The 13,330-nt window shown below is 39.2% G+C and overlaps 1 protein-coding gene across 1 annotated transcript in view; it reads right to left on the bottom strand.

Annotated features, from left to right (window-relative positions):
- The window catches only part of rusc2 (RUN and SH3 domain containing 2), a 329,699-nt gene that overhangs the window by 26,288 nt on the left and 290,081 nt on the right, over positions 1-13,330 (bottom strand). The window contains exon 11 of the mRNA XM_051929450.1: positions 11,873-12,881. Within this exon, the coding sequence (XP_051785410.1) occupies positions 11,873-12,881 (1,009 nt within the window). The remainder of the gene's footprint in view (positions 1-11,872; positions 12,882-13,330) is intronic.

Consider the following 13,330-nt stretch of genomic DNA (forward strand, 5'->3'; position numbering starts at 1 on the left):
GTGATCACTTGCTCACCAACCAGCAACTGAAACAGTCTGGTTTTACGCCAAAGAAGTCTACCATCGACCGCATCCTGGCACTGAGGGTTCTCATGGAGCGCAAACGCGGATATTAGCAGTTTCTTTGCATCCTTTGTCAATTTTCGTAAAGCACTTGACTCAGTTGATCGAGTTGCCCTGTGGGACATAAGAGGGTTCGCGGGATCCACTCAAGGTTCCGGGATATCATGGCCGGCCTGTACACTGGTAATGTGAATGCTGTGCAGAGTGGAGGCAAAACCTTTGTGTTTTTCCCAGTTGATTCTGGGGTTCATCAAGGGTGTGTTCTTGCTCCTACTCTGTTCAATGCTTGCATGGACTGGGTGTTGGGCAAGGGGTCCACTGGCTCTGAGGCATCTATTGGTGAAGAAAGATTCACTGATCTTGACTTTGTTGATGATGCTGTGATCTTCGCAGAGACAATGGAGGTTCTGATCAGGGCTCTCGAGAGGGTGAGCGAGGAGTCTGAGTGTCTTGGTTTGCAAGTGTCCTGGATAAAATCATGATCCAGGCCTTTAATGACCTCTTGGACACAGCCATCAGCAGTGTGTCTGTCTGTGGAGAAAGTGTCGACCTTGTTGAGAGGTTTACTTACCTCAGCAGTGACATTCATGTCTCTGGTGACTGTTCCTATGAAGTCAGTAGACGGATTGGGAGAGAATGGGAGGGTAATGGGGTCGCTGGAAAGGGGTGTGTGGCACTCCTGATATCTATGCAAAAGGTCAAAGGTCCAAGTCTCGAGTTCTGGTGCTTCCTGTCTTGCTATATGGTTGCGAGACATGGACGTTATCCATTGATCTGACATGAAGACTGAACTCCTTTGGTATTGTGTCTCTTCGGAGAATCCTTGGGTTCCAATGGTTTGACTTTGTGTCTAATGAGCGGTCGCTCATAGAATCCCGAATGAGGCACTTAACCTGTATTATGAGAAAGCGTCAGTTACGGCACTACAGCCATGTGTCGCAATTCCCCGAGGGTTATCCAGCTCACAGGATCCTCATAGTTGAGGACCCCAGTGGCTGGACTAGGCCAAGGGGATGCTCACGAAACCCTTGACTGCGGCAGAAAGAGGATCATTTCCGGAGGGTGGGACTGGAACACGTGTTTGCCTGGGGGGTTGCCAACCAGGATTCTGAGCTGTTTCATTGTGTGGTAGGTGCGGCAACGCGCTGTACTAGTGCATGCTCCCCAGCCTGACATGACCTGATACTTATTGCAAGCACATTCTTTTGGTGAGTGACAAAAAATTGTAATCTCATATTTTAATGCATAATGTACAGAAAAATGTTTATGATGTAATGAAAGCCATTAGCAACTAATGCTGCACAATGGCAAACAATGTGAAAAACATCCATATCTCATAATCTATATGACAGTTTATCCAGTTGTATGCACAAAACATACAAAATACATGCTTTTTTGCTAAAATATTTTAAACTTCTAGAATATTCAGCACATATAAAGAAGAAAGTAAAGCATTATGGGAGGCTTCTTATTAAATTGGAGACCTCTCTCTCCCTCTTTCATTGGTCAAGAATCCTGTCCCAAATGTTTTAAGCCAATGCCCTCAAAAATTAACTTGTTACTTGTACTTTTATTTGAGTTTGTTATTTGTATTCAAACTGGTGTCAGAAGAGTGAAAACGTGTGTAAAAAAATTAATTAGACTGAACAGGTCTTCGCAGCCAGGAAAGTACAGTATAACAATTAATAGGGTAGCAGAGTTAAGGGTTCATTAACCTCTTTAGTGTTAACATTTTTTCTCAAAAAACATGTAAAAAGAATTGCATTTCTTGGCTTGAAAAACTACACTTTTATTAAATGTCATCTTTCTACTGTAAAATTTACAAAACAGTAAAAGTACATAGAAGTGTTGAATGTATAATAATAATCATAATAATTATATGAACAGCACACTGAACATATGCGAGTGACACAAGTGTCACTTTCAGATTCCCAGAAACACTTTTGGCTTCACTGACTGATTCAATTTCACTGCCTGAAGACAGATTAACTTTGTCTTCACTGCTGATGAGAGACGTTTCTTATGAGACACCATAATGAGGCTAGGAGAAGACACGTCTATACCATTGCCTGGGTAACGCTTGGGCCTGATGCTTACGCAAGACATGCCTATACCGTTGCCCGAGTAACACTAGCCACTAATGCTGTTGGCACCTTTGAAGCCTGACAAAACCTCAGGTCTTGCATGAGAAGCGTCTATAATACTGCCCAAATGACTAACGCTAAGGAGGTTAATACGAAGGATTACAAATGGTGTGAGTGGTGAACTTTTAAGTAACGAGTAAGAGGGGTGCAAGGTTAGGAGAACAGACACAGAAAAGTAAACTTCATAGAAAGACAAACAGCAGGAAGTCAAGGGGAAGAATATTACAGTCAGGAGCTTAAGGGGCCAAAAGGAGGAACATATAACTGCATCAGTTCTTTAATTTTTTTGGCTTAAATTTTTTAGTTTTATTATTTAAGCTAAGTCATTTAATTTTAATTATAAAAAGTAGTTTTAGTAATACAAAGCCAAATTTTAATAATGAGGCCAGTGCAATGGAAGTCCTGTTGGATGTTGGACTCTTTAGAAGATGGATTGGAGGAATCAGTTTTCCATGAGGGATGCATCTGCAAGAAATGCTAGCTGATCCAGCACTTCGAGCTCAGGGTCGCTGAACTGGAGGAGGAGTTGACTGACATGCATTGTAGTGGAAAACTGGCAGACCTGGCCCAGGTGTCCTTTACATAGTGTGCACCCTTAAGGTGACACGAGAAGAGACTCCAGATTGGACAGGTAGAGATAGCTGGGTCATGGTCACAAGGCTGAAGGTAATGGGTGCAAACTGTCCAGGGGCATCAACTCCAGAATTCGAACTGTCAAACCGTTTTCAGGTCCTTGTGGAGCTGGATGGTTTATCAAAACCAGTTCCCAGAAAGAAAAAGGTAGCAATAGTTGGGGACTCATTCATTAGGAGACTGCAGTGCAGGTTGGCTCCAGAGACAGAGAGTCTTGCAAAGTGTATTGCATTCCAGGTGCGTAGGTGAGAAACCTCACTGGAAGGGTTGATAGGCCCTTGGTCAGAGTAGGGGGTGGACCCAGTTGCCATTGTCCATGTTGGAACAAATGACATACATAAGGATAGTCTCTCAGTTCTGCAATCCAAACTAAGAGTTAAGTGCCACCCTGAGGAGGCAAAATCTAAGGAGGATGGAATGGGATAAGCTTTTAAGTGTGGGGACAGTTGAGAAGCAGTGGAAAAACATTGTTTTAAAATATTGTACATATAATGCATGACAGGAATATACATAAATTTGGAATTACTAGGAAATTAAAAAAATAAACTGCTCATAAAGAGCTCAAAGAGAAGCTGCAAAGGAAACAACAGCTGTATAAGGTGTATAAGATTAATAACACCAATGTGAATTGTAGGGACCATGAGAAAATGAGGGCAACCAATAAGAAGGGTATTAGGGAGGCTAAATGGCAGTTTGAGAGGAATACAGCAGATGAGACAGAAGATGACCCAAATAGATTCTTTTGGTATTTTAGTAGTAAAACAACAATCAAGGAGGAGGTGAATGTGCATCAGGAATAGTGTAACACTGCCACATAAGTAAAATATTACTACTATAAACTTCTTATGTGCATTGTAGATAGATAGATAGATAGATAGATAGATAGATAGATAGATAGATAGATAGATAGATAGATAGATAGATAGATACTTTATTAATCCCAAGGGGAAATTCACAAATTATATTATTAAGTATTATACCTTGTCTGTTTTTGTGTGCTGCTCATCACTGGCAGGGGGGCTTCCACAAAGTTTCAGGTAGAGGAACCTTTCAAAATTTCAGGACTGTGAGCCGCGAGGCGGTAAATGACGGCATTGCCTTCATGGGCAGGATCTGGAAAGGTCCATCAGAAACTGTTGCCAACGAAGGGTCAGGGCATTGAAATCAAAACCAGCAAGAAGTAATTAATCAGGAATGGTCGATCTGCATGGCAGTTGAAACTTAAACCAAGGGAAGGAGTGACAAACACTATCAAAACCGAAGAAAATGGTAGAAACAACTCACACTGATGCCTGGACAAAGTTAGTGAGGTGGCCACCTACATGCCTTTTTTTCTTTCTTAAGACTGTCCATACGTTCTGGCTTGCCAATTTCACAGTGTGAGATTTGAGACATATTTTTATTTCGGGATAGCACTGTCATCAATTTTCCTTTCATCTGTTCAAATCTTCCTCCCATCTTCCCATGTTCCTCCTGTCCTCACGGACAATAATGCATTGGATTGTTGAAGCCGGACTCGAGTGGATATACATCTCGCTCTAGTATTTTGTTTATATTTGTGTACAAGAGGGTGTTGCCCCCTGCACGCTTCTCTTGCCCACCCCCTCCCATCCCCCCCTGGGCACTCTACGCTCCAGCCAATTCTCGTCTCGGGTGCTCGCATTGTCAAGGGGGGAGCTGAACGCACGCTGAGGAGATGCGGTCTGATCAGCTGCTGTCTTTCTGCTGCTGAGCTGCGTGTTCTGCTTGTCACGCTGTCCATCGATCATTTAAAAGCCTGTACAACAGCTGTCCTTTTGTCTCATTGCCTTGTCTCACATGATGTTAAAATGTGTCTTGCGGGATGTCAAATTATTTTCCAAGAAGATCACGTATTGTCTCCTTCCAAGCTTTTTTTTTTTATAATAGAGAGATAAATATGTGTTTTACCTGATCTGAGGGTGGGGTCTTTTGTTCCATAAGTTGTATTGAGGGTGTTGTTTATATTTATGTATATATATATATGTGTGTGTGGATGGGGTGTTGCTGGGACGGACCATTCTTTCTAGTTAAAAGTGGGAATTTGGTATGTTTTGAGGGTTTTTTCTATGTATATGGGGTGGGAATTTGCTCAAGAGACAGCTAAAGGGGACTGTATTCGGTTGGTGCATTTGCAAGAAGTAAACGTTTGTACTTGTTAAGTTAAAATATATCTATGTATGTAAATCTTTCCTTTATATGGTGTTCCATAACTGTTTCCTTTTCTTTTCTGTCTTTGCTTAATCACAGGCTTTGGAAGGAGGAGTGGCAGAAAAACCAAGTCTAATGTGCTAACAAGAGTTTAACACTAGAATTACCAAAGCCTACGAAAAAACTTGTAAACCTGGACCTTTTGTCTTGTAAATGTGTCGATAAGCACAAGTAGCCTGCTATACCATCACCCCCACCACCGCAGAAAGGGCAAGATGTTCTCCCAGTTCAAGCCTTGATTATCTTGGAGTGAACTGATGGAGTTTTAGAGGGGAAATAATAGATTGTTATTTGGAACACAGGCATTTCATGTGTGTTCCGTGTCTACACCAATCTATGTAAACACATCGTTAAAACAGAAACATTTTTCATGTTTTAGTAATAAATGACAAAATATAGACATGAACTGTATAATGTGTGAAGGCTGAAGTCCAAATATCAAATAAACACTTTCACAAAAGGTGCAAATGCAACACGACAGGTTCTGTGGTGCAGTGGTAAGATCTGCTGACTTGTAATCAAGACGCCAAGGGTTCAATCCTGGGTGCTGCACAAATTCACCATTTTGAGTAGTGAGCTGCTGTTATTGTTAATATCATACAATAAAAACATACATTTAATTTGCATCTGTAACAGCCGGTGTAAATTAATAGTACTTGTAAAAGTTAGCATTTTTTTTTCCACTTTTATTCTCTCAGTCACAATCGTGATACACCCCCCACCACCACCACCACCACCATCACAGATGTGACGCTGTTAGTTTTTATTTGAAACTGGGAATAACTGTAGATGTGAGTGGTGTTTTGAGACAATGGAACTGGAAATTCTCTGATCTGGGGGGATAAAAGCTGACACACAAACACTGGTGTGTCATGCCTTTTTTGGTATGTCACTGTCACTTGAATTTTTTTTATTCAGTTTTATTAAGTGTTCCTGCTCACGCTGAATTAGTGTCAAAGCCACATTGACAAAAAACAGAGGCATAGGTATATATGATATTAGGAATTATTCATTTTATGACTTGTACTGTATAGTTATATATCAGAAAACATTTTGGCACTGATGCAACATTATTCATATTATTCATATTCATTCGCAAACTTTCCTGCGGTTGTAGTCAGTGACCGGGTTTTTTTTTCCGATCTTGCCCAGTCTCCACATTTTGGTGCATGGTGGTTTTTTTCTACTCCAGGACATGCAGAGGAAAGAATAGTACAGAGAGGTCAGTTTTGTGCTATATACAATCATCAAATTCAAATGGTTACAGTTCCCACACACCCAAGGACCATCCTTCCTACATTTACGACATGTGTACCTGTTGCAATGTACACACTTCTGTCTATGCTGTGGTACCTAATACATTGAAGGGGTGCCTGACACTGACTGAGATTGCTTTCCTGTGGGAAGAGGCTGTCTTGGAATAGAAACTTGTCGATGTTGCAGCCTCTTTTTCTTTTTCTATCGCTTTTTCTTGTAAGAAGTGACAACGAAGTTCCTCTGCAAGGTGAGCAAAGAGCACTCTTCTTTTCTTAGTGGACCCGTGCATACCTTGCACAGTACATGTGCATTGATCGCTGCCAGGTCAAGCATGTTGTAGCACACAGCAACCAGCTACCTGCATGCTCCTGCTTGCACTGAATAAGCTCACACCTTCTGGTGCATGATGTCACTGCAACACCAGGGAAAAAAAGACAGAGACAAATATATGTGACATTTTGAAGAAATCATTTTATGACCTGAATAGTACCAATCAGAAAACATCATCGCACTAATGCGATATTATTTGAAAACGAACAGCATCAGATTGGGTGTAAATTTATGCTGGCGCTATTAGTTAGGGTCAGATCAGGAGGGGGGTGAGGGAGGGAGAGCATAATCTTGACTGAGAGAATAAAACTGAAAAAAAACTAACTTTTACAAGTACAATAAAGTTACACCTGATCTGACGCTGTTTGTTAACAATGAGATATGAAGAAGGCATGATATACCAGCATTTGTGTGTCAGCTTTTATCCCCCCAGATCAGAGAATTTCCAGTTCCATTGTCTCAAATCACCACTCACATCTATAGTTATTCTCAGTTTCAAATAAAAACTAACAGCGTCAGATCTGGGGTGATGGTGGGGGGTTAGGGGGTATGGAGCAGCTGTATCGCGATCGAGACTGAGAAAATAAAAGTGGAAGAAAAAACTTTTACAAGCACTATAAATTTACACTGGCCATTACAGACGCAAATCAAATGTATGTTTTTATTGTGTGATATTAACAATAAGAGCAGCTCACTATTCAAGATGGTGAATTTGCACGGCACCGAGGATCAAATCCTTGGCCTCTGGATTACAAAGTCAGCAGTTCTTACTACTGCACCACGGAAGCTAGTATTGCATGTGTACCTTTTGTGAAAGTGTTTATTTGATATTTGGACTTCAGCCTTCAAACATTATACAGTTTATGTCTACATGTTGTCATTTATTACTAAAACATGAAAAACGTTTCTGTTTTAACGATGTGTTTACATAGATTGTTGTAGACAAGGAACACACATGAAATGCATGTGTTCCAAATAACGATCTATTATTTCCCCTCTAAAACTCCATCAGTTCACTCCAAGATAATCAAGGGTTGAACTGGGAGAACTTCTTGCCCTTTCTGCGGCGGTGGAGGTGATGGTATAGCAGGCTGTTTGTGCTTATTGACACATTTACAAGACAAAAGACACTGACGGAGAGGTCCGGAGGAATTTAAGGTGTGCCGGAATTACGAGTTTTTTTCGTAGGCTTTGGTAATTCTACTGTTAACAAGTTAATTGTCAATGTAGTATTTCTCTCTTTGACTTTAGGGGAATTGTTACAATAGGAAAGGGTATTTTAAAAAATACAGTGAAACAGCAAATGCTCTAATCTCTCATTTTTTTGTGGTCTTCTCATGTGAAGAAGCAGATAACCTCCCAGTGGTGAATGGGACTACTAAGGAGGTACTGAGTGATTTGTAAATTGTAGAGGGAGAAGTACTGTTTAGATTAAATACATCACCAGGACCAGATTATATTTATCCTTGAGTTCTAGGAGGTTAGTGAGAACATATATACTGTAAACCATTGACAGACTTTTTAGGAAGTCACTGTGTACTGGGAAAATTCTAAAGGACAGAAAATGGCATATATTCTGTTATATAAAAAGGGTGATCAAGCAAATCCAAGCAACTATAGGCCAATAAGCTTCAAATACATCAAAGGTAAATTAACCTCCTTAGCTTTAGACCTGAGCGTTACTTGGGCTGCGAAAACCGTGCTAAAAGCGTGTCAGTCAAGCAACTGCACAGATGCGTCTTGCATAAGCTTTACAACCGAGAATCACTCGGGCTGTAAAAGTGCTGTTAGTGCTGCTTTTCTATGGATAAATTACGTCTGAGTGTAGGTTTTCATTACTTATGAAATGTCTGCACTATACCAACAATGAAGACTTTTCAGAATACCCATCCAGCACTCACACTGAAGAAAACTTGGGAGATATACCAGGCCACTGTAGCAAAATTTCGGAACATTTAAATTCTGGACTATGATGTCAGCATCGATTAAAGTCTTGTAGCTTATAAGGACAGACTGTCATAGATACAGTACATCGCGTCAAAAACAGCAAGATTTGGCTGAAAGTTTTATGAGCTTTGTGAATCTAAAATGGGATACATTTGGAATTTAGTTCTGTACATAGGGAAAGGGACAATGTTAGGTCCAAAATACAATCAGTATGGCGTTGCTACATCATTGGTGCTGACTTTGATATATGCTCTGCTGGATCAAGGTTACTATGTAACCATAGACAATTTTTATACTTCACCAGAACTATTTGACATCTTATTTCGTCATCTGTTGGAACAGTACATTTGGAATACATTTGTCTTATACAAACAAAAAGCCTGCAAGACTGTATCTAATGCAAACTTTACATGCCAAATTGTAGAACAAATCACTGCCATACATCCACCGTCCACACTGCCGCTAAAGACACGCGGTCGACCCAGCACATCATGGATAAATCCAGAAGGTCTTATTGGTAGACATTTTATTGATTATATACCTCTAACAGAAAAAAAACAGAATCCAACTTGTACCTGTGCAGTGTGCTGTTCAAAAACTGATAAATCTGGAAAGAAAATCCAAAACGAAACAACAGTGTTATTGTCCCAACTGTGATGATGGAATGTGTCTTTCACCTTGCTTTAAGATTTACCACACAAAGGACTCATTTTGAGATTACACAGTGTTTTGGCATTAGTAGTACTATTATTACTGTTATGATTCTTTTTGTTATTATTGTTTATTTCATATTATTATTTTCATTCACCATTACTATTATTATTTGTATCATTATTATACTTTTGAGATTTAATAAAAATGCAATTTTACATGGCAAAATAAATGCAACGCTTTATACATTTTTTTTGGAATTAAATGCAACGCTAAGGAAATTATTAAGGGAAAGATTGAGCAACACATGGCAAGAACCAGGTTTTTATTGAACAGTCAACATGGGTTCAAAAGAGGAATTTCATGTTGTACCAACATGCTGGAATTCTGTGAAGAATCAAGAAAAGGATATAATAAAAAAAAGCATATGATACTGTATAATTTATCTTGACTTTCAAAAGCATTTGGCAAGGTGCCACATGAGAGGTTGGCCAATCAACTAAAAGAAGTGAGAACTCATGGTGTTGTTTGTAGATATCTGCAAAATTGTCTCACACACAGGAAGAAGAGGCTTATGGTGTAAGGAACCCTGGAGGCTTATGGTGTAAGGAACCCTATCAGAATTGTTAAGAGTGGTGTTCCACATGTGTCAGTGTTAGGGAGCTGCTATTTTTAATATTTATAAATGATTTGGAAAGGAATATAAGTAACAAGCTGGTTAAATTTACAGATGATACCAACCTTATCTAGAATCCATTGAATCATTACAGAGGGACTTGGACAACATACAGGCTCTGGCAGATTTGTGGCAGATGAAATTTAATGTAAGTAAATGTGAAGTATTACACATTGGAAGTAAAAATGTTAGCTTTGAATACACAATGGGAGGTCTGAAAATCATCTTCCAGGCAGCATTCAGAAGCCACTAAGAAGGCTAACAAAATGTTAGGTTATATAGCATGATGTGTTAAGTGTAAGTCGAAGGAGGATATAATGCCTATGCCTATAATGCCCTGCTTAGACCTCACCTGGAGTAATGTGTAGAGCTTTAGTCTCGAGGTTAAAATAAGGACATAGAATAGCTGGGAAAAGTCCAGAGAAGAATGACAAGGCTGACTCCAGAGGTACAGGGGATGTGTTAAAAGGAAATATTAAAAGAGCTGAGCTTTATCAATTTAAGCAAAGAAAATTATTAGGAGAAATGACTTAAGTATCTGAAATTAGGAAGGGACTTAGCACAGTCGATAGAGACTGTAACTTTAAAATGAGTTCATCAAGAACATGGGGGTAAAGTTGGACACTTGTTAAGGACAAATTTCACAAAAACATTAGGAAGCTTTTCTTCACATGGAGACCCACAGACACATAGAATAAGCTACCAAGTAGTGTGGTAGAATGTAGGACTTTAGTGACTTTTAAAATGTATGTTATTTTGGAAGAATTAAGTGGATACGACTGCCGAACTTTGTTGGGATGAACGGCCTGGCCTGTTTTCATCTTAATTGTTCTAATGTTTTAAAATATCATGTGATAGCTCTAGGCTCAGGTACTCAACCATTGCATTTTGGAATTTTAAAAAGGGATTTTTGATAGTTTTTTTCATGTATATCCTAAATGCATTTTAATTAACTATTTTTAATATAAAAACAGCAGGCCTGTTAATACCTTATGTTTATAAAAAGTATAGAGCTACATTTTAAAACTAGATCAAGAGCAAGATAAAAGTTACTCACAAGTTACAAAGAACTTATGATCAAAATACAAGAAAAATAACTCAAATAGTTAAAAGTCAATGTAAAGACAGAGCTGGCTCACTGTCTTCCCAGTTCTGCTTCTGTGTTCAGCCTGTTCCTGTATTTATTTTTAAAGGAAGGATGAGTGTTACTGAACATTAGCAACTGAAATTAATGTGTTTCTTCCTAATTGTATATTTTCCAATAGTTTGCCACTTACTACTGCTCTGAAATTAGAATACTGTATATCAAACAAGTTTACCAAAACTAAAAGTATTCTAACATTGGTGGACATGACCTATGACACTGTGAGAGTGAGAAAAAAGGATGCTTTGCAGACTACTTGTGTCAAGCTGATTAAGTCAGCAATCAAATGTTCTGACATACTGTTTCACAAAAACCTGTCAGTCATGGTGTGTCATTCCCAGGCAGTCTCAATCCTGGCATTGTTTAGCTAAACAGTGTGGGAAGTACAATGGAGTTGTGACCTTAGACTCCATGAGCATGAATTCGCATAGGCAGTGGGCACGAATTGATGAACAAGGTTGGGTGAGAAACACAGGAATGAAGGCTAAGAGCAGTGGATCTGGAAATCAGCCTACAATGGAGACTTGAGTTTGGCTGCTGCGTACATAATGGTCTTTTTAAATACCCACTCCCTAACTGTCCAGCTGAGGCCTGCAGCATGAGCCTACAACTACACTGATACAGGACTATTTTCATGCAGCAACTATGTAACATTTTCAGTTATTTTTTTTATTAAAAACTGCATGAGGCCATTTAAAAGTAATCTTCAAAACTGAAATTTTTTTTTTTTTAAGAATATCAAACTCGCCAGGATTTGTGCGGCTCCTGTGTTAGATGACTAAGAAAAGATCAGTTTACCTGCTTTTAGTTCCCCTAGATGTTCGATGCTCCAAGTTTTCTCTCTTGTGGGAAGTGCTTAGATCAGCTCCAAAGAGTCTTCCCCAGCGTATCCGTTGAGCTAACAACTCTTGGTTCACATGCATATGTACAGCGGGAATTTTGTTCTCTTGTTTAACAAACTCTTTCTCTTTGCTTTTTTTTAAGTCGTTCAGCACTGATTCTGGTGGACTTCCCATCCAAGAGGCTTTTCCTTTTTCTGTGAAGACCACACCACTTCCTTTGTCTTTCTCTATATTTGCATTGGGACCAGCTTCAGCACCCTCTACAACACCTTCCCTGGGTGGTGGATGAATTTGTCTGTCTGTCACTTCTTCTACTGTCGTAAGTGATGGTTGGCCACATCCATTTGTTTTTTTTCTTTTCTCTGACTTCACAAACCTGGAGCTCTCTGAACTATTATTCATATATACTTGAGAGCTTTGCATCAACTGATACCACCATCCAGCATTTCTGTCTTTTGGTCTGACTCCATTTTCCTCACCAGCTTTTCTTTCTAAAGCCATAACTTTACTTCTTTCTCTAAGATATGTCAGATCAGGTTCAATTTCCCTCAAAGTGTCCACTTCTGTTCTTGCAATTCCTTTACACTTGTCTTTCTCCCCATTAAAAAAGACTCCATGGACTGCTTTAGTCTCTGCCTTTATCCCTACAAAACTGTTATTGCGTCCTTTTCTTTCCTTATGAGCATCTACTACTTCTCGGACTGATCCCACACCCCACCCTCTCATAAGCTGAAATGTGGATCTGACTGACTGCTCTAAGCCCTGGCCAGCTAGGCAGAGCTGTTCCTTGCGACGGAAATGATCATGGGACTTCTGCAGCAGACGGTGCTCAAACAAAAGATCCAGGTCAAAAGGCAACAAAGAAAGTGGCTGTAAAAGCAGAAGTAGCTCCTCAAATAGCAAATGACACACTCCCTGTGACAAGGGTAAGAAACCCCACTGGTGGTAATGAGTAGTCACCACATCTAAGGTGAAGAAAAAAATTAAGAAACATAAAATTAAAAATGAAATTATATTAAAAAAAAATACAACAGCAGCAAATATGAATGCTGGGAGCCATAATTAATTATGCATGACAAATAAAAGAAAACAGTACTTAAAACTAACACAGTATATTCTTGAAAGTGCATAACCAGTTTTGCCATTTGTGCTTAAAGATTTTTGGATTTTTTTGTGCTGACACAGTTACCCCAGTTAAAAGGCAAGGCATATTCCAACAATACTTAAAAACAGTGAATTACAGTATTAGTACTATAGTGAAACAAGTAAAAAATAAACTCAATTTTTGTTGACAAACAAATGGTTCTGTTTTAATTTCTAGGTTACATAAATTCAATATTGAATATTGGACTTAACTATGTCAAGTAATTCTAGTATGGACACTAGAGATAAAAACCTGAATAAAAACATGAAA

Source organism: Erpetoichthys calabaricus, chromosome 7 (assembly GCF_900747795.2).
Source record: "Erpetoichthys calabaricus chromosome 7, fErpCal1.3, whole genome shotgun sequence".
NCBI lineage: Eukaryota > Metazoa > Chordata > Cladistia > Polypteriformes > Polypteridae > Erpetoichthys > Erpetoichthys calabaricus.